Source organism: Diplotaxodon limnothrissa, linkage group LG6 (genome assembly GCF_057381915.1).
Source record: "Diplotaxodon limnothrissa isolate DT_005_m linkage group LG6, D_limnothrissa_male_GT1.1, whole genome shotgun sequence".
NCBI lineage: Eukaryota > Metazoa > Chordata > Actinopteri > Cichliformes > Cichlidae > Diplotaxodon > Diplotaxodon limnothrissa.
The window spans coordinates 34831575-34857970 of NC_140601.1; the positions used below are offsets into that span (position 1 = coordinate 34831575).

General features: G+C 40.2%; 1 protein-coding gene across 1 annotated transcript; it reads right to left on the reverse strand.

The window, feature by feature from the left end:
* Window positions 1-1425: 1425 nt before the first annotated feature.
* jupa (junction plakoglobin a) lies at window positions 1426-21936 on the reverse strand. Its single transcript, XM_085355107.1, has 16 exons — window positions 21810-21936; window positions 10307-10341; window positions 9708-9875; window positions 9367-9620; window positions 8557-8795; window positions 7783-7984; window positions 7350-7494; window positions 7067-7170; window positions 6617-6955; window positions 6048-6200; window positions 5828-5947; window positions 5527-5677; window positions 4280-4401; window positions 4049-4088; window positions 3206-3343; window positions 1426-2427 (listed from the first exon to the last, which is right to left on the reverse strand). The coding sequence occupies exons 2-15, from the start codon at window positions 10317-10319 to the stop codon at window positions 3207-3209; spliced, it is 2187 nt and encodes a 728-aa protein (XP_085211233.1). The 5' UTR covers window positions 10320-10341; window positions 21810-21936; the 3' UTR covers window positions 1426-2427; window position 3206.
* Window positions 21937-26396: the final 4460 nt, after the last annotated feature.

Consider the following 26396-nt stretch of genomic DNA (forward strand, 5'->3'; position numbering starts at 1 on the left):
CCGACCCCAAACACACATTTTCTAAAATACTTTTAATGAATAGACTGAGCAGAATGAGTCAAGTGTTGATGCAAAATTACTTGACTTGTGGGAAATGTGAGATTTTATTTTTTATACTACACATACGAATGAAAGCGTTAAAGGTACGCCATGTTGCAGTCTGACGAAAACAAAAAGTGCTAATGAACAGTTTCCTCAAGAAAGCAGCAGATATGCACAAGCAGCTGCGATTTTAAAATTTGATGACGTTCTTTCTAAATTATGACTATTACAATATTTCTCTATTGCATGTGTTTACACACTAAAGTGAGACAGAGGCACCGGTTATACAGATGTGGAACAAATGGAATAACTCTTAAATGTTGTAAAGTATCACACACTCTCTCTAATCACTCTTGTCCTATAACAGAGGATAGCTTTAAGTTTGAAATCAAAGCAATAATCTTACATATTATCAGTTCTTATCTGTTCTCTGTGTTCTTATGGAGCTCACCACTCACATTTATTATAATTGTGCATATTGTGTGCATGATGTATCTGTTTTCATTGAATAGTTTAATGAAAGTGTTAATATATTTTCTATATGGGCATAGTAACGATGGTGAGGAGGAAACTAAAAATCACACAGTTGCTATGCAAAAGCAAAAATCATTAAACTACTGAAATATGATTGATGGGTCTGGCTCGGATTACTTGTTTTTTTTTTTTTTAAAAAGTGCTGAAACAGTGCTTAAGAGGGTGTCACCTGTCCAGATTATGATGTGCATTACATTCATGCAGCAGAATGTAATGAGAGCCGAGCTTTTAAGAAGTTCCTGGCACGACTTCATCTGCAAACAAGGTGCATGGAGCAAGTTCAGCAACACTTCATTTATATTTTATTTGTAATGTGTTTCAACTTGTTGATTTTTTTCAGGGTGATCATAAAAACATATGACAAACAATACGTCCTCTCCACCGATGTTGCAGTCGTCTCTTACTTGAACACCTTCAGCACTAATTTGGCTCCGAGAGGATCTTTAAAGCTTCAGCGGCAGGAAATGTTTCTTTTACCCATAAATTGGAAACACAATTAAATGACTTTTTGTAGAGAAATGTCTATTTTCAAACTGAAAGCAGTGTAGCCAATGAAACCATTTTTGCCTTTGAATCAGACTACTAATGACAAGAGTAATAAAGAACTTGCTTAAAAAAAACAACAAAAAGAAAATAGCAGGTGTATAATCAGAAATTGTTCAACTGGGTGTTGCCTAAACAGACGATATAAACCCAGCAGACAACCATTAGATGTACCATGCTCGTACTGGGTTGGACCCAAATGATAAGCGTAAGAAAATGGATGTACAGAAAACGAGAAAAAGCACATTTCTGATTTATAACTCAATAAACATGAACACAAGAACATTTTGAATATATATCCTTTATTTTTATTAAACAAAATTTAAGTAAAAACTCTTAATAAGTAGAAAGACAAATTTCCCTGTCAGTAGTTTTTTTTTTTTTCAACCACAGCTGTATTATCTCATGTGTTTACTACGGAGTTGGACAAATCTGTTGCACAAGTATGTAAATGAGGTTTTTTTTCAGTGGCTACATATGATTTCCTCTCTAAATTCATTTTAAAATCAAAGGCATCTCTTTCCTTATTTTCTGGTAATTGTGCATAATGTGAAACTTTCCCAGTAAATAACTTATAAAAGTTGAAGATGACTCTTGAAAACAAACAAACAAATAAAGCAACCGTACTGATCAACTACAGTCCAAATAAAACGCATCAGATGATTACAGAAGAGAAGGGAGCAGCTGTACAGTGTTAGCTCGAGTATCTCCGCTTCTCCCCATTTGCTCACGTCTACTAAATTTTGTGACACATGAAAGGAGCGTTAACCACCTCTTCGCTGACTCTTGGGCCACGGTGTGAGAAAACTGACAGTATATAGAGCCAAAACTACAGCAAAGTCAGAAATGTGTCTTACAAAGGCGTTAAGCGGAGTTGGTGAGTTGGTGCACTGTGCACGCTGAGCCACCTCTGGCAGTGTTTTCAACTATTATTCTCTTTTTCTTTCTTTTCTTAAAAAAAGAAAAAGCTACGATTATCATCACAAAATAAAATATCTTTGGCATAGAATACCCACCCAAAAGCGTAAACAACCACGCACACTCATGCACTCACTCTTAGAAGGTTCTTAAAAAAACAAAACAAACTACAAGCATCAATGTCAAAATTATAATCTGCAAAATTATGCTATAAAACAGAGTTGAGCCCTGTTAAGATTATGAGTCCCATACTCGGCAATAATTGTATATATTACATCAGGTGGCGAGCAGAGGAAAAAGACCTTTCGTGATGACCACGTTCTACTCTTCTGTGTCCCGTTACATCCTAAATCAGCTCTTTGCTGCCTTCTCCTCGTCTGCTTCTTTCCCCTGAAAGAATACAATTTAAAAAAAGAAAGTTATTATTTCACAAAAACAAAAAAGTGTTTTTATCTTTTTTCCTTGCTCTGAAATGAGCAGGACTTTATTTGAAAAAGGGTGATAACATTTTGCTGTTAAAGCATTTCAGAGGTACAGGCTGCAGTGCTTTTAAAGTGCATTAGTACACTACATTAAAACCACTGATAAGTGAAGTCAATGGCATTGATCATCTCTTTATAATTTAATGTTCTGCTGGGAAACGCTAGGTCACGGTATTAATGTGGATGACACGCCTCGCAACACCCACAGAAATGGCTTAAGATGTTTACCCAATCGCCAAATTCCCAAGAATCTAATTTTTACTGATAATTTCAGGCTGCACAGAGAAGCCGCCTCACAATTCCCAACATCCAAATCATCCGCTGTCAATGACCCACTGTTAGACACTACAGGACACTCCCACAGGATCTTATACAGTGGATATCACACAAGTGGTTTAAATATTGTGGCTGATCACAATATATAACAAGAAAATAACATTTCAAAAAAGTACAGAGATAAATTCTACACGCTGTAAAAGGCATTTAAGTGTTTCTTCTGTGTTTTTAAGAAACCCCAGAGAACATAAGAATTTGATCTTTTACTTATACAAGTTCAAGATTATGCTTTTGAAGCTTGGACTTTGTGCACACACACAAACAAATGGCATTATTTCTCACACAGTCCCGATCAGCTGAGTCTAAATAAAGTAAGATGACTGGCTGAAGTAACATTAGCATCTACTGACCTTAATAATGGTCAGGTGGGTACTGTTGTCTTTCGTAGGGCAAACTGGCTGCGTATTCGTCATGCATCATAGTTCCATCCATGCTGTCCATGGGCATGTCACCTGGATATCCGTATCCTTGGAAACCAGCATCTAGCTCTGCAAAACAAGATGTGTAATTATTATATTAAGGCACATTTCTGGATTACTGGGATCAAACTGAGGGAGAAAAAAAAAAAAGATTTTTTTTTTTTTTTTTTAACTTAGTTGGATCAGAGTAAGAAACAAAATACCAAAACCATAAAAGGAAAAAAGGCAAGTAAAGGAAAGGATAGGACGAAGATGCAAACATAGATAATGAAGAAACACCACAATGGGGGCGAGAGGAAGACCTTAACTTGATAATAATGAAAAGGAAATGATGTATCAGGAAATCAAACACAGAAACAAACAAACACAATGTTGTTTTCAATGTATTCATTTTAGATTTTCTTAGATTCTGGTATAATACACCTTGACTGGGGAAAAATTATATAACTAACAAAGCACAGATGGAAAGAATTGATAAAAAAAGCAAGTTTAAAATTAATTTAAGAAGATATAACTGACGGTTCATGCGAATCTCAAATTAAAATTTTTACTTTACGGTACATGAAAAATAAGTAGCCATTTGTTTTTTGTGCTGAGCTTTGTGATGAGCTCATTCTTATAGCTGCCAAATAATGAAAGTAGTTTGTAAGCAGCAGCAGGGAGGCAACCTGCTAACAAATTATTGCGCTTTCATGCTGCGGCTGCTCTCCGTGGTGTAGTGACCCACTGCTGAGGAATGTGCTGTATGTGCACATTTCAGCCACAGTTACTCACCATCGGGATAGGGTCCCTCCATGACAGCTGTGTTGTGGGCCTGCAGATAAGTCACGAGAGGGCAAAGGTCAAATGAAGCCAACACTTTGATATAGAAAGATTTTTAATGCCACAAAAATGCCAAGATGTATTTGACACAGAAACAACCGACGTGAATAAACAAGTCTACGAGAATCTTCATTAATCTTCAGCTGTCGTGTTGGTGCATCAGAGGGTGCCACACCCACTCACCATCTCCCAGGCAGCGGGATCGTTTTTGAACAGAGAGTGTGTGAGCTCCACAGACACTCGCTTCCTGTAGTCTGAGTTCTTATCCTCGGAGATGCGGAAGAGGACGGCTGCGGCGTAAGTAGCTGGAGGGGAAAGAATAAGAAAACAGTCAGTGGTCGGGGTCAGCGTTAGTTAATAAACTTTGAAAGCTTAATATCTGGAACAGAATGTCCTTTACTTTGAGCTTCAGCACATTGGTGCAAAATAAAATGACCAACAGTGCGATTTACAGTGGTTGATCTATGAGTAAGCGTGGCCTTTTTAAACATCTAGAGCTCAACGTTTTAGAGTTTACAAGTATAACAGAGAGCATATAAGACAAAAAAATGCATTTTATTTTTTTGGTGTGAAATCCTTCCTACCTGAAGTCATTCCTGATAAAGAAATGTGCAGCTACATCCTGTTTATTTAAGGCTTATTATACTTCATTTGGTTCATTTGGGCTTTTTCCTCCTTAGCAATGTAATTATAGTGACAGACTGTTGTATCTGCAAGAGCTTCTAAATGTGAAGCTACAGCAGGGGTGGGCAATCTCAGTCCACGAGGGCCGGTGTCCTGCAGGTTTTAGATGTGTTCTCGAACCAACACAGCTGATTTAAATGGCTAAATTAGCTCCTCAACATGTCCTGAAGTTCTCCAGAGGCCTGGTAACGAACTAATCATGTGATTCAGGTGTGTTGACCCAAGGTGAGATCTAAAACCTGCAGGGACACCGGCCCTCGTGGACTGAGATTGCCCACCCCTGAGCTACAGCCAGTTAACCTGCGTCAGCATAAAATAAAATGGAAACAGGGTTTAAAAAACAACAACAACAAAACAGAATAAAACAGCCCAAAATATGAGTACCTGCAGTGCTAAAGTGTACATATTAGCATGTTATATCTTCTTGTTTGTTAAACTGAATTAACCAGGACAACAAGCTGGTGTTTCTGTAGCATCTACAATAAAGACAGAACCTAACAACAAGAAAACAGAATTTCACACAACAATGTTTCCATTATTGTGTATTCTTAAAATGTAGTTTGCAACATTTCATTATGGAATGCGTAGAAAAGTATAATGACTCGCAAAATGGACTTGTGCAAGTGCCTGGAAACTGCACTTACAGTAAGCACAGCACTTGAGTAAATCGACTTTGTTATTTTCCATCTATGACTAAATGCTACGTTACAGTAAGCTAATTACAGTGCATTATGTGCATGTTTTACCAATGCCCTCGTTGTTGGAGTGCAGCAGCTCCATCAGTGGAGCCGAAGCGCCCTCGGCGTCGATGAGCTCAGCTGATGGTTTGTCCACTGCCAGCTCGCACAGGACGCCTGCTGCCACGCGCTTCACGTTGTCCACTGGAGAGTAGAGTAGCTGTAGAAGACAAGAAAAAAATAAGTTTAAGAAAAACAAACATAAGTGCGAATTGAAAGTAAGTAAGTGAAGTTTATTTATTAAGCGCATTTCATAGACAGGCCGTCACAAAGCTAATTGTAAAGGCTTCGTTTCTGTTTCTTTGTTTACCTGGACAAACAAAGGAATGGTCTGGAGATTGGCGATCTCTGCTCTGTTAACAGGATCTCTGGCTAGTATGTGCAAAGCTCCTGTGCAGCCCTCCACAATCTCCTCCATCCTCACTCCATCCTGAGAACAAAACATGAATAGAAAAAATGTGATTCTACAGAAATGCTACAATGTCGACAGAGGGATCATAAACGTCCTTTGACATGAGCCCATCATGTACCTGGTATGTCTGCTGGTTGGATGAGCCATGTTTCTGGGCATCCTGGTGGGCTTTGAGCAGCAGGTTGATCAGACGGGGGACTGCTCCTGCATCCCTCAGAGGGGCCTGGTTCTCGTCGCACAGGGCCAGGTTACGGATCAGGCCAACCGCAGCCTTCAGGCAAGAAAAAACAAGCAAAGATAGACTGATTATGCAGTTCTGTTATTGGTCAGCAAGTAAAATGACTGGAATGATCTCAAACTTTTGTTTTCATTAGAATGTGGTGTTCTGTTTTTCCCCCTAAATCCCAGTCTTGTAAAACATACTGCTCCTGCTGTCATGTGCATTTCATGCTCTTTCAGGATGGCTGAAACTCTGGCTCTCTGCCCTACTTGCCATCCACTTTGGCCATCTGTCCAGCTCCCAGTGTCTACCACTGAACTCTTTAAAGTACTTATTTCACAGTCTTTAATATTTTTTCCAGCATAAAACCACCTTCTTTCAGTCAGATCCTTTCTTCCATAAATTACCACATTTCTGTTGCGCACATTTTTGCCCCACTTTAGAATATCCTTCCCTCTTTTAACTACCTTGATGACAGGCCAGTAGTAGGGTTGGTTGAGCAGCTTGACAATGGGAGGGATGCCATAATGTTTCCTCACTGCATGCTGTGCCATCTCAGCCTGCTGGTGGCGTGAAGTCAGGTGGCGTAGAGCGCAAATGGCGGGTTCAGTCACATCCTCCTTCTCACTGGCACGCAATATGGCATGGATGAGAGCCTCAACGCCATTGCTCTGAGTGACCAGAGATTTGTTATGGGCATTGTTGCATGTGAGGTTAGACAGGACGCCGGTCGCACAGGTGAGCATATTGATGTCATCTGAACTGAGCAGGCCAACCAGCTGCTGCAGCAGGCTGTCCATACCCTCCTGAAAGAAAGAAAAAAAGATAGATATTCCCCATTAGTTACTGGTGGGTGGAAATATAGCAAAAAGAACGTGAGAAAAAAAAAAAGTAAGTAAGTAAAGCTGGACTCAGACCTGTTTGGTGGCAGCATCAGAGAGGTTCCTGAGAGTCCAAAGGCAGTTTTGCGTCAGACGCTGGCTAGAGCCAGTAATGTGTTTGCCTAGAGCCTGCATGCCACCTGCAGGGAAGAGAGAAGTAAAATTACTCAGCTCTCAACAACATTTAATAAATTATGCTATCAAGAAACACAGTTACCAAGGAGCCATTGGCCCCTGTTCAGATAACACAAAGCTGACACACCTGTATGACTAGCTTGTGCACACAGGTGTTTCAACACAGAAAACCTATATCACATACCAGCCTCTACAATGGCGGGTTTGTTGCTGGGGCACACAGAGAGGACTTTGAGCACACGGCTTGTGGTCCACAGCAACTTCTCGTAGTTGTAGTTTCTCATGATATGAACGAGACCTTCGGGGCCCCCGTTGGCAAGGATGATCAGCTGTTAAACAAAGACCTTTATGAAAACAAATTCTTACATTTTACAATGCACACTTCTAACTAAGCCATGACTTTCCTGGCACCTGTCAATTCATTACACTAAGCAAACAAACAACCACACCCAGCCAGCACCTGAACACCTCTGTTCTCATGCCACACCCAAAGCAAAACACATGCACACACACGCACGGCACTGTCGACGGTTTCAGATTGCAGTCATTGTGTAACGTAAGCCCGTGGTAACAAAACACAAAACAAGTGCAAACTAAAATAATAAATTCACACACACCTTGCTCTCCTGGTTGCCGTATGACAGCAGCTGCAGACAGTCTGTGGTGATGGCCAGGAACTTGGGGTTACTCTTCTTCAGCAGGGGAACCATTCTCTGCAGTCCATCTGCCAGACGAACGGCCATCTTAGCTCCTTCCTGGTGCAGCAGCAGGTTGTGAAGCGTGGTGATGGCGTAGAAGAGCACAGATTCCACAGGGGAGCTGTGGGAGCAACGAGGAAGAGAAACATGTGTGTTTAGCGTGCGTCACAAAATAATCCTGTCTATTTTTCGTTTGAGCCAATTGTGTTTTTCCTTATTTTCCACCAGATATATGTATATATTAGTTAGTGGTTGATAGCTCATAGTGAGCATGGCCTAAGCTTCAAATACGTCAGTGCCCTTACCAGTAATCCCTGTGAGTCAAAAGCTCACTTGTTCATTGGACAGAAGTTAATCATCTTGTTCCATTTAGATCTAGCTGATGGGAGGAACAATAAAGCTTCCCACCAGGCTTCCAGCATTGAAGGCTAATGCTGGCAGCTTACTCAAATAATATTAAAAACTTACTACAAACTGTTATTTCCTTCTACATATAACTGCACGGTAGCTGCACTGGAAAATACTTCAACACATTGCCACAGAGCGCATCTTAACAAGGATTTAATGCAACTTTGAGTGACTTTTCTAAAATATTTTGAGTTTTTAATGCAAATATGTCCTATTAACCATAATAAAAAAGTATTTCTAGCAGACCACAAGTGAAAATTTGACCCATTTGTAAACCAGCAGCACCTGAGCATGCGGACTAGAGCAGGGATTCCTCCTGACTTGAAGATAGAGAGCAGGCCCTCTCTCTGGTGGGACAGGTTGTGGAGGATGCTGGCCGTGGCTTTTGCCGTCTCCATGTCGCTTGTGTTCTGCATGGCTCGCACCACGGCCGCCACCATCTGAGGGGACTGCATCAGTGCACGGCGGGATGCCTCCTTGCGTGTAAGCTGGTTCACAATCTGTGCAGCCTTGCTGACTACCACCTTATGAGAGATGGAAGGGGAAGGTATGAGTTAATTTGTACAAGGGAAAATTAAACACCAAAGTTCTTAAATCTTCCTATTCAGAAGGTAATACAATGTACATGGCATTTTTTTCTGAATTTGATATTCACTTAGTAATTATCAGAAATCTAGATAACCTTCAATTATTTGACTTATTTGGTCAAAAATAGAAAGCTACTGCTAAGGGTGGTGGGCTAGGCAGTACACAATCCCCAGGGAAAGCAAGTTTAACGCTTTACAGTTTGTTTCCATCAAGGAAATTACACAAGAATGAGTGAACTGAGTTTGGCTGGCATATTTTGTGATGTTTTGACTGATTCGGATTTATTGTTATCAATCCTCATGCCAGTATAAGCATGAAGACTGCAGCCAGCACTATATTTAGCACACAGACATGACCACAGTATTGATGTCTTATTATTAGCACAATTTTAAACTTATTCCTTCGCTAGATCCATTAATGACTTAGTAATTATTTTAGCAAGTTTAACAAAATATTTATAGACTGTGTTTGTTTGTATCGACGCGGGCACATCTTCGTTTTCATCACCTGGTCTTCATCGTTGAGCAGTTTGGTGAGCTCTGGCACGGCACGTGTGGCTAGCTCGGCATCGTCCTGGTAGTTGATCAGATGGATGATGGCGGTCTTGAGCATCTGAGAGGGCTCGGCCAGGCGCTGGACGTTAGTCATCTGGGACGGGTCTGTCTGAGTCGACAGAATGGTGGTGCCTCCCTCCAGTGTCTCTGGAAACATTGCAGCTCGCACCCTCTGAGCTCTGGTCATAACGCTTTGGGGATCCATGTCTATTGAGAAGCGAGATGATGAGGATGATGATGTAGTCTAGGTGTATTTAAGCCAAAGTTACAGCATGTTAGCTGGTCTGTCCTTACCAGGCTCCTGCATTGTCACAGTGCTGGTCATGGTGTACTGCTTAGATATGGTGAAATCGCCGTCATCATCTCTGACTGTGGTGGCTCCAGACTGGATGCCTGAGTCTAGACCATACATCGTCTGTTGCCACTCTGCCACCTTTACTTTGCCAGTTTCCATCTCACGCACTGCCAAGGAAGGAGAGAGGAAATCAAAGGTTTTAAAAGTAACTTAAAGTAATTAACAGATTTCATGAAGATTAAGAAACTGCTCTTTATTAAAACCTTTGTGTAGATCAGTTTTTCTTTCTCCCAAGATAAACACAGTTGTTTTTTTTAACCAAAGTAATAAAAATTTTATAGCAGGAACCTGTAGTTATACTTTATTTTAAGGAAGTGATTTCAATGCAAACACTGAACACAATACTTGGAAGTAGAAAAGGTCAAGCTCAAACTGTTCAGGTCTATTTTGAATGAAGTGATAGAGACTGAGGTGAAATCAACGAATCACACAAATACAACCAACATTAAGCTGCTGCCTTGTCAAAACAGAATTTACAGAAGAGGAAATAAAAATCGGAACATAAAATATGATCATGAAATTGAGCTGATTTACTTACTCTGCATTGCCATCCTTTCTTCCGATGGAGCAAACCTAAAAACAAACACACAGAGAAATCCAACGTCAGTGTTTCCACCATTTCACGTCATACAACGGGTAAATACACGCATTCCTACAAACCCTTTTTGCACGAATTAGTGAATAAACTGTCTACTTCTTTCCACGAGACAGCTTACTGAGTATGGGGGTGGCACGAGTTGGACACTTCCCCACTTAGTGTTCACACTGATCTGGAAATTAAAGCACTGAGCAGAGTGACTTGCAAAGAGAGAAGGGAGAGCAAAGTGAGTAAAGTGACAGCTGTAATGTAAAAATGCTAAGCAGGGTGAGTGACCTTTAACCCCAGGTCTCCACCCATGCAGTCATGGGAGCAGCCCACTGCTGATATGTGGCAATCAGGAACCTGCTCATCAGGTTTCAATTCCACTTTGAAAGTGTGTATGTAGATGACTCCCCAACACACCTTTAAAGTAATAAAAAACAACCAAAAAACCCCAACAACACACACCCTTACCTTCACTTTAATTTTGTCTTTATATTTACATGCCCACCAAAAAACCTGGATTTTAAAACTACGACCCTTAATCATAGAGGCCAAATAAACTACTTAAGTCCGCTAAATACTTGGTTTCACTTTAACAATCCCCCAACTTGTGCAACTACCTGCTACCTGTCGGTGCATGTTTGTTCATCATGCTCTTGGTTTATCATGCAAATACTTCCTCTCACCCCCGACAGGTTTCTACATGGCTGAACTGCAGTTAGGTTTTTAATGTGCTTCGCCATTAAACCCTCTGCAAACAAAGAGCAAAACTAGTACATGTGAAATATTTAGAAAAGATTATGAGGAAAACGTAAATGTATCCTCTCAGAAAAATTCAATGTAATAGTGGTGTTTTTGTATACAGGAAGACAGATTATTCTTGGAAGTGGCCTCCCAGACCCAAAATAAACCCCCATGGTTACAACATGCATGGAAGTTTTCTGCATAGTTCTGTAGTCTTAATGTCATTCACCCTGAATTTCAGAGAAACCTGCATTCGCAATAGCTGCTGGTCACTGGATGTGTCATACAGTCTACAGTATTGCATTCACTTTGCTGCTTATGAGCGTTTTCAAATGTTAGACTTTTACAGGATTGTTTGCCGAACATATCGCCGGGATGGGTTATGTGTGTGATGGTTTTGCTACAGATGTACTTAATATATGAGGGTGTGTGCATTTTCTGAGAGCGCGCTTAGAATAAGAAATCTCAGATTTAACTCACAGAGCTTGTTGCATAATTGGCCATAAATAACAAAAACTATATTACAAAAACAGAGATGATCCACACACAGTAGAGACAAACAAGCAAGTGGAAAAAAAAAAGCTTTAATCTTCAAAACCCTTCTGTATGACAGCTGTTTTTAGCTTACTGTGGTTCTGCATGTAATAAGCAGCTCTGCATATCTTCCGTCTTGACTATTAATAAAACAAGTTGGGGCTAAAACCCACAATGGCAAGCTTCTGTGCTAGCATATAATGAGCCATAAACACTTAAATTACCACCTTTACCTATACGCGCCCTCAGTTCCATGGAACAAAATGTACTAAACAATGTTAAGAAAATGGAAAATACTTGAATTGAAGCTGATCAATGGGCATGCAATTACAACTTGTAAAAACAAGAACAAAGAATGTATTTGAGTCAGTCTAGTTTTCTCACGCTACTTATTTGATCTGATGTGCATGCATTACTGTTGCTAGCGGCTTTGTTTTTCATTAAAATTGATACGAAGAAGAAATTTTCACCATTTTTCAGCGTCTGTCCTCAGTTTTCTGTACGCGCCACTTTGTTTAACGAAAAACTCATTTATACGTCGACACATTTACTTTTCAACACAAAGTTATTTACTATACGGTTCATGTGCACTGGCAACATTTTCCTCTACGAGTTTCCCATGTATTGAGTCTCACTTGAGATCCTGCAGGACCAGGCCACAGAGGGCTGTCTGTGCTTGCAGCTACACGTTACCTTACAGATAACACAACTGTACCAACATTCCCCGTGCATTTCTACCTTTCTCAGTAAAGGTGTGGCCACCTTTTAAAAAATTACGAGCACTGGTTAACAGGGCAACGGGAACAACTGGACAAAAAACAAGATACAGCTTCACTAACTTTTTCAAAGGTTTTAAAACAGATAAAAGTATAATGATCCATTTATAACAAACAGTACACATCTGAGTTTGGTGCAGAATGTATGTACCTTCCTGTTGTCTGTAAATCAGGGTCAGTGTTTGTGTAGTCTTTGTTTTCCTGGGCGAGGCAGCGGGTTCAGTCAACTGTTGCAATGCAGTGACACGCCCCGCATATTGTCTAGGTAACTGAAAGTCCGCTGAAACGCTGTGCTGTGAGGGTTTTATCTGCTGTCCAATCTAAAGTCTGAAGCTCTGGGCACTTGTTTGTTGATAATTTGTCTTTTCCTCTTGGGCTTTCTTATTCTCTTTTTTCCTCCATTTGAGAAAAAAAAATCTATTGGGGAAGGGGTAGGCTACAAATTATTTAAAAGAATAAAAGATCAAAGCAAAAAAAAAAAAAAACCCTGAGTGAACACAGTTTTCTATGTTCTGATGATTATAAAGTCTAACCCAGCCTTCTCCCATTGTTCAGTGCCAACAAAGAGCTGATGGTGCGTGCTGTTGTGACTGAACTTTGTTCTCTTCCAGTTAATCAGTAATATGTCCTTTCACTCTCACTGTGAAGTGCCTTTCTCCTGAATAGTCATTCCCACTGCCATTTATACACCCACACAGACAGTGACATGAAGCCATACTTCAGGAAAACACTTTTCACACACCCGTCACCTCCCACTATCTTGTTAAGCAACAGCCTCTGCGGATGATGATTTAGGAGGCTTAAAAAAACCAAAAAGCCTGCACAGTAAAACCAGGAATGTGTATCAGTAAAAGCTGCCAGTGAGGGAGGAGTGAGTTGCAACAGAAAAGCAAAGCAGAGATGGATCTTGATCAGGGCCCAGCGCTCAAACGCTGCTGTGACATTCCACACTAGTGTTGCATATTCAGTCTGAGTCGTCAATCTGTTTCTGGGAGGGAAAAAAAAATAATAAAGAAAAGGGGAGAACACACCAACCTTATCTAAACTTTACTCACTGACTTACTCAGAAATGTTAAATTGCTGAAACTGGTTTTACTGTGCAGGCTTTTCTCTGTAGGGACAAGACTACTGTGACAAAGGATGAGTAACTCTAATCTCTGTAATGAGAACACATTTACTATCATGCAAATCCCTCAGGCATGTTGGAAAGGGAGTGTCTCTTCAGCAGTGACAGGCTCTCAGAAAGGGTGTGGCAGAAGAGTGCTTGGATGTGTGAGGAAGAATACACCTAATGGCTAGAGGGGATCTTACATTTTATTCCTTTCAGTATCCTCCCAATAATTATAGCTTTACAGTTGCAAACGGAGCATAGTAATGAAAAACATTCCAGCAGGCCAGATTTTGACTTTGCTGGTGTAAGCTCTTCTTTGTATCACAGCAGGAATGAATCAGGTCAGGCAAGAGGCCCAGGGGGGCTTCAGATAAACTTTGCTCATATTGCAGTTGTGTTCAAGAGGCTGTTCACATACTTTACAGTATTTGTAGTAAATGTTGCTGAGCCACATGTCGATTTAGCAGGCTGGGGTGTAAATAATATTTCTGTTGCTTTTTTCTGTTTTACTTTCTATGGATTTTTGTTTTAAAGCATAAATACTGGGGGGGGGGGGGGGGGGGGGGGGGGGGGGGGAAGAAAAAAAAAAGCATCACAGGTCTAAATATTAAAATATTTGTAAATATGTTTTTTTTCATATTTTTTTTCTCCTGTGAAACTACAACCTGTCATTTTTACGCCAAGCTAAGCTATGCTAACTGTCCTCAGGCAGCGGCTTCATATTTAATGTAGAGAGAGGAGAGAAATACTCATATTTCCATCATGTTTTCTTTCCGTTACATAAGGAAGGAAAAAAATGTTTATGATAATTAAACATTTCTCACAGTTATGGGAGGATTATAACTGGGCTTTAGAAACATCCTTATCTGGTGGCTGTGTGAACAACCTTGCTAAACTTATTTAAAGTAACAAGCAAATAAACTTTATTATATTAGTGAACAGCTTCCTATAGCACTGGAATAGATAAACAATTTGACATACAGGACAGCCTCCCATGCACATGCACACACCCAATCACATTCATGTCCCCAGACATGTAAGCCACACTCTTCTTGCAATAAACCGTTTCCCAGATGGCTTTAACACACACCCTGCACTCCCACAGCCCAATCCTCCTGACACAGTAAATGGCCAGTTCAGCCAGCTGAGTCTGCAGTACAGTTGACATTTTCCTCTCTGCATCCTCTCTCCATAGACCCGGGGTTCAGCTGCCATGACAGGAAACAAGTTAACACATTCACAAACCCTTCTGGTTCCCCCTCATGCCTTACTTGTACAACAATAGATACTATGACACTGTAATGGCAGCAGCTGGGGCTGGATAGCTGTTTGCTATAAATCAATAAGGGAGGATGTGAAGCAGTGCACAGCTAATGGATTTACCATGGTGGGTGACAGGAAGTGGTGGTCAACATTGTCTGACTCACCAACATTTCTGGGCTGTCTGCTCTGAGATGGGAAGTTTATTAGGAGAAGTTACAAACTGCGATAAGGTACTGGGGAAGAACACAGCTTGAAGCCCAGATTGTGTAAAGCACAAACTCTAAGAGAAAGCATTTGTCAACTGACTGTGACAGGCAGTTGATCAAATCCAGACCAGCGCAACGTCACCATACCAAGTGCCTAGAGAGAAGAGACAGCCAACAACACAATACTCCTATGCACTTGTGCAACACACCAAGTGAATTTGTGTAAATGTGGCAGAGTGCATCTCCTTCTTCCCTGATCTGGAAGCCTTCCCAAAACAACAAGCAGCCTCAGCCAAAGAATTTAAAAAAAGAAAGAAAGCGAAGCAACAGAATATCTAATGGGCCTTGATTTGTCAGTTGATTCACTGCAGCAGCTTTAATAAGCTGATTTAGGCCAGAGGATGCAGTGCAGTGGCTGTAAACTGCTGCGTAGTTGTTTGGTCTCCGTGGGAGCTCTCTGTGAATCAAAGGAAATGTGAGCTGTCTCAGAGGAGGTGCCTGGGTCCAGACCAGAATCAGATTACAAAAAACAGATAAAGGAGGGGGGAGTGAGTAGAAAGGGGTGTAATCTCTGTAGCAATAAACACTCAGATGCAATGCCCGCATAGAAACAAAGTTCACAGAAGTTCATGATAAGTCAGATACTGTGGGAGGAGTAGAGGTATGTCCAAAGATTATCTTCAAACCAGGAAAAGAGCTCAGCATAAAGATGTGGAAGTTAAATAGTGGAATATTTGAGCTTTATGTGTAATTCAAATCTTATGTGAAAAAAAAAAACAAAAAACTTGAATTATGTTTTTATCAACAAGAAGAAGGATCCCCCCCCCCCCCCCCGTGTTGTTTGGTTCATGGTAGGAAGGAAGTGGACGAGCTGAGTTTTTGATAGCACAGTGAGCATCTGTGTTACTCTGTTTAGTGTAGAGAGGAAAAGAGTAGCTGCATTGTCCTATTGACTGCTGTTACTGTGAAAAGGAAACCACTCTCAACTGTCCCCACTGAACGCAACCAAAAAGGCTGAAGCACATCAAGATGGCACTGTGTGTTCACGGGCCAAGTTTGGTAGCCAATGCTGCATCTAAAGCCCCCTTTAAAGGCCTGACAGGGAGTTTTTTCTTGAACTGCTACTGCTACGCACCAGTGTATATCTGAGCACTGAGGCGATGTGACAGATGATTAATTTTTCAGGGAGATTAGAGGCACGAGGGAGCGGGAGGGGTGTGCTTGGGAGAGCAGGGCAAAAATCTGAAGGGACCCTAAAGAGTACTGCAAGTTCATCTGACAAGTTTGAATTCACAGTTTGTTCATCTTCCAGAAGACTAAAACAAAACTAACATTGGTTTTTTTGTTTTTTTTTTTGGCCTGTCCCGTTTGGCTCTTTTGCCATCAGAATTGTTGTCTAAAGGCAAAGAAAGATGCCCAACGGATTTACTTTACCAAACTGACCATCCCAGCCTTGCCGTAATGGTCCATTTGATTCACCTTTTATTGTTTATTTTATTTTCACTTACTGAATACGGGACAGACTTGACTGGGGGAAAGAAGGGGAGAAAGAAAGAGGGAAAGAGAAACAGCTGAGAAGAGGGACGGGGGAGAAGGGCAAAAGACAAAAACCAACAGAACGGGCAGAGAAAAAAAATGCATATATCAATCACCTGGATCACCTGCTGAGAAAGAAAAAAGAAAGCAAGCAGAAGAGAACAAGAGTAATAGAATAAACAACATCACAATGATATATGGGAATATGACAGTAAATACTAAATGTTAAACATTATTGTGCAGCACATAAGATCAACAGAACACAGTGTGCTTTGAGGTAGGAGCCAAAAAGGGTGTAGTTTGTGGGTGTGATCACCCGTGTGTACACCTGTGAGCATGGACGCGCTTGTTTTTTGTTTTTTTTAAAAGGTTCCTTCATGTAATAATCTGCTAGAGGGTGTGGGGGGGGCCCCCCCAAAACTAACATTGTTAAAAATTGAGTGACTTATTCCGACAACACGTCGTTTGGTTCGTACATGTTGTTGTCAGATGAAAACCTGGGAAATGTCAACTTTCAAGGAACAAAGAGGGAAGAATAATAGTGTCAGTTGTCTCAAACGCCCATGCTTTTTTCAGTTTATGCAGTTTTTTGCAAAAGTGCTCACAGGCGCCAGGGTTGCACAACATTCGCAACTCATGAGAGCATAAAATCCTTCAAAAGCAGTGAACAAAGAAAAGCAACCACAGTGACTAAAGCATGGATTTTGAACTCAACATATGCAAAACCACCCTTCTTGAGAGACCTCACGTTGCCTAATTAACAGCTGAGCTTCTCCACTGATTTGCTTTCTGTTTCAACCACACCCTTTCTGCCTTTACTTTCTTGAATCTCTCGCAGAAGTGTGATTAAGGGATAGGGAGGAGGCAAAGAAAATAATAACATGACACAACTCATCAGAGTTGCTATGCTGAGACATACGACTCATCAAAAATCATCCACGTGTGAAAACTTTGTCTTTTGAGTAGGGCTGCCACGATTAGTCGACTAGTCACGATTACGTCGACCATCAGAATCGTCGACGACTGATTTAATAGTCGACGCGTCGTTTGAAGCTTTGTAAGATCCCAAAAGACGCAGGAATAAGTAGTAGGATTTAAGAGTGTAATAACGGACTGAAACAGAAGATGGCAGCACTGCATGTACAAGGATGCCAGCTGCCGTTAAACCCCGAAGAAGAAGAAGTAACTCTGTCCCAGAATTCATAGCGCTGCCCAGCTCAGTTTCCAACAATGGCGGCAGCTAGTTAGTTTTAATATTACTCTTATTATTCTTTGTGGGTCACAAAATAAACGTTTAACATATTTTCAGGCGAGAATGTAACCGTGTAAACCTAAAATATTTGCTCAGTTTATCAAGACACCACATATTTTTCAAAAGCGCTCCGACGTTTTCGGAGACGTCTGTTACCCACTAGCTCGATAGCTAGCCGGGGGCTAGGCTCACTAGAGCCGATGAGAACACCAGACTCCCGGCAAATCGTTTTCAAACCCACCACCGTCTTTCGCTACTCAGGTTAAACATATATAAGTCACTTAGATAACTTAAAAATGTTATTGTTTGGCTTTTTGTAGTATTTTATTTGTTCCTGAGTAAATCGGTTTGGCTGAGATTAAAGTTATAGTTTTTACACAGCTGAATAAACGTCAAGCAGACAACTGATTATCAGAAGTGTGAGATGCTCGAGAATATACTCCGGTGTCCTGTTATATTTTAGATAGCAAGGAGTTTATTAAACTTCACCGAAACAATCTGCAAATTTCATTAAAATTTAATAAACTATCACCTTGTCTTTATTTTTAGTTAGCACATACCTTAAACACTTAAAGCTGTAAGCTAATGATAGTTATATAAGAGCAGATGCATGCTGCAATAAGCTGTACGTCCAATGGATCCAATGGATCTGATTAGTCGACTAATCGCAAAAATAATCGGTGACTAGTCGACTATCAAAATAATCGTTTGTGGCAGCCCTACTTTTGAGTAAGTGCCGAATCCAGTTCACTCCCTCTTTGTGTGGACACACAGTAAGTAATGAAAAACTTATCACTGGTAATGTATTCATGATGACAGCAGGAGGATTCAACTATTTCTAGAAGGCTGTTAGCATGATGCATGAGTTTTTTTTTTTTGTGTTTTTTTTTACACAGCTTTGATAAGAGCTGACTTGAAATGACCCATGTGGTAGACTTGCCTATGTTTTTTATTTTTTAAAGTGCAAGTGATGAGAAGAAACAGCCATTAGGCCTTTGACATCTTAAGTAACGGGACCATTTCTTGCCCTTGCTTGATCCAACCAAGAGAACTGCTGAAGGTAAATAATTAACTTCAGGGACTGTCATCAGTAGAGTTCAGCTGGGCAATGTCGGCTTCACTTGCTCAGCGTTATTCAACTGCACCCTGCTAGACACTCAAGTTAGAGTTTGGTCATGACAGAAGGCATCTTTTACAACACTGGCAATTTTTGGATGACATTTCTAATAATTTAATAACTGCATTCAAGGATAATGTCATGCATTTCAAAATTAATTGCCACTTATTTTGAGTTATTGCTGGTTTGAAAAGATTGAAAATATAGAAGCACTTGTTGTTAGAGGGGTTACTTTGGGATAACAAATAATAGATGTGTGTATTTTGTCTAATTTGGACTTATATGAAAGCTTTTTTAGCAGAACATAATGCAGAAACAAAGAATGCTGGGGGGTGTTGTAGATGTAGCAGGGTGTAGCAGCTGAGCATGTGGCAGTGCAGGGTAAAACAGTTATTAAGGAATGGCCACATAATTTCTAGCTTGGACCCAGTTTAGAACAGGTGCTGGAATAACCATTTGATTGGATAATGACCAAGAAAATAAGCACCGTTATTCTGATGCATTTCCAGTTCTCTCTGTACCTTAATGAATTTTAAATATTTCAGTTTCATCATACAAGCATAACCAGCGATATCGCGGCACGGAAGACAACAATGAAACAGGCCACAGAAATTTTATCACAGATTCTGCCACAGTTTAAGAACCCCAGTACCCGTATGACATACTGTATGTTTAGTAGGCCTGAACAATATGTGCAATGGTTAATGCAGCAGTCAAATACTGAAGTGTGCACACTGGCTGCACAGTCGCCACATTTAAACATGCACTCAGACTGGATGTCGAGTGTAAATAAAATTACTTTTCTATTCCTTCACTTCATTCAGTCTTTTGCACATTCTTGTATTGTGAAAATGCAGTTTATCTAAGCTGTATTGTATTCTATAAATAATATCAGAAAGAAAAAGATTTTCCCTTTGCAGATTTGGTGTGGTCATGCCACTTCACTTTTATTTCACCCACCCACCCCAAAAAACAACCTTAAAAGAAAGAAACTCTTGTTGTAGCTGACGGGAAACTTTATCTCTGTGCCCTTTTCTCCATGGGAACAGTAAAACACAAAGGCAGACTGACATACAAACACAGAGGAGGTCGCACAATGTGTGCGCTGAGCACCTGTAACTGGAAAGGACTCAGGCCTCGTTGGACTGAGACAGAAGCAAGACGGGGAATCCACAGAAAAAATAAAACCAAGAGGGTGGGATGTATGCCATACAGTAATCCCCTTTGAAGAGTGTAGACCTATTTTTAAAACCGAAGGATCTCCTGGCCTCTTGTTCTGCTAATGTAGGACAGTATGAGGGAATTAAGCAGGAGGGGGGGAGATTATCACCGTGCCACCACAGCTGTAGCTGTGAAATCTACAGTAAGTCACCCCCCTGCTGTCCCACCACCCATCCACTCTTTCCAGACAGGGACAGCTTTCCTACTTGATGACACAGGGCAAGCTCAGCAAGGCCATTCTGGCACAAAGTATTGGCACCCTGTCCCGTTAAAGCTGGCACACAGTCAGCAAACTCAACTGGAAACATTGGTAGAGAAAGCAGCTGGATACCACAAACCTGTTTGGCACTGTTCTTGCTGCTTTGTGACGCTTGCAGATAATTCAAACAAAAGAACAATGGATAATGTGATTTGGAGTTTGATGGTGTAGTGATTGGCTCTGTTTACTTTCCAATCCCTAATCCAACTGTGTCAAATTAGGACTTTAAAACTATACTAAAGTTGGCCGCAGAGGACACCGCAGATGACTTAATCGCATAAGAAAAAAGCCGATAAGATAAAAGTCATTTGAACGGGATGCTGATTTCAGGGGATTTAGTCATGAAATCAAATGAAAGAAATTTGTGCTCCTGTGCTCCCTAAGCAGGATTAGCTGTCCTGTCAAGTCCTGAGAATCTGCAAAGGTAATGACATCATGGAAGATTTGGCAACACCTGGAGACATCACTGCTGCCTTGAAGCACAGCGTAGGAGTGTGGGGGGTGGGTAAAGAAACATCAGCATGTATCACTGTCATACGTTACAGATGTGCACCCACGGACAACTCATCCCCTCAGGCACAGTTAGCTAACACTGTTTGTTTACAGACTCAACATCACTGTCATAGTTGGTAAAGCGGAAGATCTGATGCGAAAGTGCTTGTTTTTGTCCAACCACATCCAAAGCTAAAAAAAAAAAAAAAACCCCAACCTCTTATAAAAAAAATAGACATTCAAGACATTAAAAATAGTGAATAATACCCACCATTACTAGACAATTAAAACACCTACTTACTAATTTTATGTTAATCCACTGATCTTTCATAAGTTAACGGGGAAAATGTTTTTTGTTTTTGGGTCTGCTTCAGTGTGACTTTTACACCATTTCTGTTAAAGGACGAAATAGAAATGGCAAAATCTTTTTTTTTTGTCTCCGATTCACGGAAACACACAAATCCAAGCGATTTATCTTCAACACCACCAACAACCAACGACACGACGGGGTCTATTGACAAGTGACGACGTGTAGCTGTATGGTCGATACTGGGGCTAAATGTCGTTATCTTTGGGCAGAGAGAGAGTAAGGGAGCTCTTGCACTTTAAAAAGTTTAAAAAGAAAGAAAGAAAGAAAAAAACTGTCCACCACAAGAGAACAAACTTTTGGTGGCTGTAGAGCTGGCGCAGTAGGCTGCTCCCTAACAACAGGCAGTAGTGGTTTGAGGCATGCGGAAATGAATTCCTAATACAAAGCATCTGAATTTGCATCCAGGTAAGCAACAAAGAGAAACGAAATTACCCCACACAAACACATAAGATGTTTTTTTTAATAGAATAAACGATAATAACTACACACCAAGCAAACCGATAAATACATAAATAAGCGTTCACAGACGCTAAGGGCAGTAAAATCTGTCGGAAAAGGTAGATTTAGTGAATCTTACCTGTCTTAACACACGGCCGTATTTTAGATTATTCCGTGCTTGCTTGTTTCTAATGACTCCTTTGGTCGGCACAAGACTCCGCTCTTTATTTCTTTTCACTTCTCCACACTCTGCCTCCCTGCAGCTGGCCACCAGTCCTCTGAACAAAAAAAAATGAGTAAAAGGAGCGTTACCTCACCCTGACTCCGCCTCCTCGAAGACTCCACCCACATCGTCCACAATGGGAGGGAATTTTATGGCTAGGCACTACAATAAACTGTGAAGTTGAACAGTTTAGTTCGGTTTAAAAAGTTTACTTCTGTCTTTATTGTACCGTTGCTACGGTGCGTAGATTGTCACTGTTTTGCCCTTTGATACAACAGCGAATATTTCAAAGTCAACTTCATTCTTTTATTTGAAGGGACACTGACTGACACCGATTAAAAAATACTTTCGATTTTGTAAAGCACGGTATACAAAATGTGTACAGCACCACATATATGTATTGCAGCCTGTTTAAGTGTGTTTTATGTTCTATTTCTTGTAGTGACTACTGTGAAATCGAGCGCTAACAGCCATGTCTTTCACCTGTATGACGATCGACCACACCTTACGGTTACAACACGAAACCAGACCAAAGAATGAGTCACAGCAGTCGGGAAGCGATACTCACTCAGTTGACAGAGATACTGATAATGTTGATTATGTGTGTCTGCGTCATGCGCATTTGACATAGTGGAGTTTTCATCATTATTTTAAGCTCTATGTGGGAAGTGGCAGAAAGAGAAGCGAGACTACATCAGAATGAATACATGTTCAGTAGAAAGAGGTTTTGAAATCAGAAGCTAAAATTCTATTTTGAGTTTTTAAATGCTTAATTTTTTTTTTGAAATTAAAAATCTCAACAGTGACAAAACTCAGTGAAGATGTACTATACACTAATGTTTTCATATCTACCCACCTTATCTACCCTCATGAACATGATGAGGAGAAGAGGAAGCCCCCCCACACCAACCAACAAACAAACAAACAAACCAACCAAAAACTAGGTCACATTTAGCTCATTGCAATGGTTTTTTTTTTTAAGAATCCATCTGTACAAGGTAAATTATAATATCTACAGTATAGATAGTATGCATTAATAATAAAAATTTGAAGAGGTATATGAAAATAAAACAAAGTGGGAAAAATAATAATGTTCTGAGCTCCATATACTCAAAAATTTACAAAAGGAAATAGTGAGTGACATAAATAAAGACATCATTAATTGGTGTGGAGCAGACATAAAAATATTTATTTTTTCAAGACAAGCGTCCAAAATGTTTTAGCAAAAATTAAGAATTTAAACGACTTAATTAATTTAGACATTTAACCTCAAGGAATCAACTCCACTGATAATCAAATACAGCTCTCAATGCCTGTTTCCCTGTTTACTGTCATACCAATTGTCTAATCAGGCAAAAACTTTCCAGTCCTCTGGGCTACTAAGGTTTAAAGTATATATATATATATTTTTTTGTCCAGGTTATCTTGAAATCTCTGCCTGACTGTCTGTCTCTGTATTTGTTTGTTGTGCTGTGCATGTCCTCCTACACAATCAGGAACTGAGCAGCCAAACTTGACATATCTTAGGTCGTATTTAAGGCTCTTATCTATAAGAGATATTGTGGGTGGGTTATTGTGATGTGTTGCCCAGCAACCACAGAGTATTTGGCTAAATGTAACCATTTTTAATGTGTTTATTTATTTGTTTATTGCATTTATGCATGTCCAAGCCTAATAGAAGCACTGTATTGCTTTAATTTCACGGCCAGAAGCGCAAACAAGCCAACAATCCTGTAGGATGATCATGTGCTAGTATATATAAATGTAAATAATGGGAAAATGAGATTTCTGGTGAATACATATTAAAAACAATGCAGCACACTGGCTATGAGCAGACGCTCCTCTAACTGTCGATATGAAACACTCAGACTGGATGGACTCATAGAGGTCAGGCTGAGTTCTCAGTCCTGCCTCGGGCTGTATTGTCATGGCTCTCCCTTATGTGACCACAGTGACAGTTATCATCTGTGCCTCCAACAAAGAAAGAGACAGCAGCAGAGGGAGATCAGGCCACTGCTGATTATATAGGCCATTATATTTGTCGGAGTGAATGTGAGGGCCGACAGTCCACTCTTTAAAAATAGCTTCAGGCCCAATTGACACTCTTGGCTTTTCACGAGCTGCTCGGGGGGCTTGATGAGTATGAGATTGCTCACTGAATGGAACAGTGACTTCAACTTGCTGTCTGATTCTGGATTTTACTGTCACAAGTATGACTTTAACTTTTATTTTGCAAGCCTTTAACTTTGGCTTTCTAAGATGTCCCTGGATGTTGGACACGGGGGCTGCAGTGACATGAATAGTGCCTTTGTCTAGAACACAGCAGGCTCTTTATTTTGAAAATTAGCCAGGAATTAAAAGAGTGGGATCCATGTGGGACTGCAGCTCATGCTGTGTCTGTCAAAACACTTTTGTTTTAGCACTGATCCAACTTTCAGCTTTTGATGCCTTTTCTTTTGTAACGCTTTCCTGTAGAAACATTAAAGAGGCTGTGCGGTTACACTCAGTAAGCTCATGTGTCTGCTTTTGTAATGTGACACAGGTGATATAAAATGCCCCACATAATGCCAGACACAGCCCACTAAATATGTTTCCTTTTTTAACATTGCGTACACACAGGTCAAAGAATCGTCTGCAGTTATGTCTGTCGTCTTGGCCCCAGACTTACCCAGTAACCTCCTACCAAACATGTCATGAATCAGACTACACAGCCAAGTCTGTCTTTCATTTCAAGGGCAAAACACAGTGATATGATGTCTCTGCTTTACAATACTCGCCTGTTTCACAGCCCACAGGAAATGGGCCTATTGTCCTCGGGAGAGGAAGTGGCCTGGCGCAGACCACAAACTGACGGCACTGATGGAGACTGTGGTAAATTATTAATCATCTCTAACAAATGGAAGACGCACACTCGAGTGGTGGCTGTCCACTTGGAAAAGTTATGGAGCAAAGGCACAGAAGAGTACTGTAAGAGATGTCCTAGTACTTTGAGTATAAAATACAATTTTAGTGTTAGAAAACTGTAAAAGTTAATGTAACAAATGTAGTCAGAAAAACTTCCTATGAGGTTGACTTTTAAAAATATCATTTTACAAAATAACTCACACTCAACGCTGGCTCACGTACTCCCCTTTTATGAAGCCTAATGACAAATGCTTACTCACTTGTCATGATGGAACTGTGATCACTTGTCTATTTTGTCTTAAACAAAATAACTCCATTCAGAAACTTAGCTGGTATCGCAAATCTGACAGAATCTTCCAGCTAAGTTATAAATCCGTCTAAAATTGGGAGCTGTTTCACCTCAAACAAAAGTTAACTCATAAGTAACTGAACACTGAATTAAACAGACAATTTAAATCTTTTGGCAGATTCAGTGTGTCACCACTAGAGGTAGACAGAGACTCAGACAATCGGCATCGGTCATGTGATCACATCCACTCCGTGTTTGCTTTCAGGGTTAAAATAGGTCGGCATTTGCTCACATGTTGGAGTCCTTTATAGCTTGGCAAGACGTAGATAAAATAACAGAGGCAGCTTAAAATAACATATAGCTGCTACAGACATCCCTTCCATAATAACAACACGACAGGTATCAGACAGAGAGAGGTTGCTGTCGCTAATAGAGGTGGTTACGCAGGAGACATGCAAATCAAAAAAATCTGAAATGTGTTTATTCCAAGTGTCAAATAAATGCTAAAATGTATTTACCTATTAGAGGAGCATCTCGTTGCATTCACAGCTTTTTGTAATCTAATTCAACAGTGAAAGTTTGTTACCTGTCTGTCACACCCTGTGGAAGCTCAGACAGCGTCAGATAGGATGCCTAAAAATATCCACAGGGTGTGATGTGATTTCTCTGGCTTGAAATACTTTTCATGTGACGAGTTGGTTCAACAGAATCAATTTGCACATGCTATCCTGTCATTTAAAAGATGCAAAAGATGACACCAGGGGAAATGAAAGTGTTTGGATGTTTCTCTGGGGTTGAATGGTCAACGAAATACTATAGTCTTTTATTTTTACTGTAGGATGTGATTGAGTTATTATTTTTTCTTGTTTTTTAACACTTCTCTGTCCAAATTTTTATACTGATTTGATACCATATATTTTTATTTTTATATATTTTTTTCAATTCCAAAATAAAAGCATTTATTTAACAGATTATAAGGAGTTAAATACTGAACTTAGAGGGTGGAAACAAAGTATTGATCCTTTTGTGCAAGTATTGATCTAATACTGATACAAGTGTTAGTATGGATACTAAGATATTTGGATTGATCCGCCCATTTCTACCCCACAGACTGTTTTTGCAATTTCAAGGAAACTGATCTGGGTTCACTCCAAATGTGTTCTTCTTTTGCCGACCTTGCACTTCTCCAAATTTCATGAAATTTAGCCTGGTGTAATTTTGCAGATAATCACACAAACGGACAGACATGCAAATAGACATACAGACCCCAAAACAAATCAATGAATTGATCAGCAGCTTGTAAAATTTCT

Coding starts and splice junctions, on each gene's coding strand:
- jupa (XM_085355107.1), bottom strand. Junction 9,621..9,707: donor TGTGACAATGCAGGAGCCTG/GTAAGGACAGAC, acceptor GCTTCTCAATAG/ACATGGATCCCCAAAGCGTT. Junction 6,956..7,066: donor CTGATGCTGCCACCAAACAG/GTCTGAGTCCAG, acceptor TCTTTCTTTCAG/GAGGGTATGGACAGCCTGCT.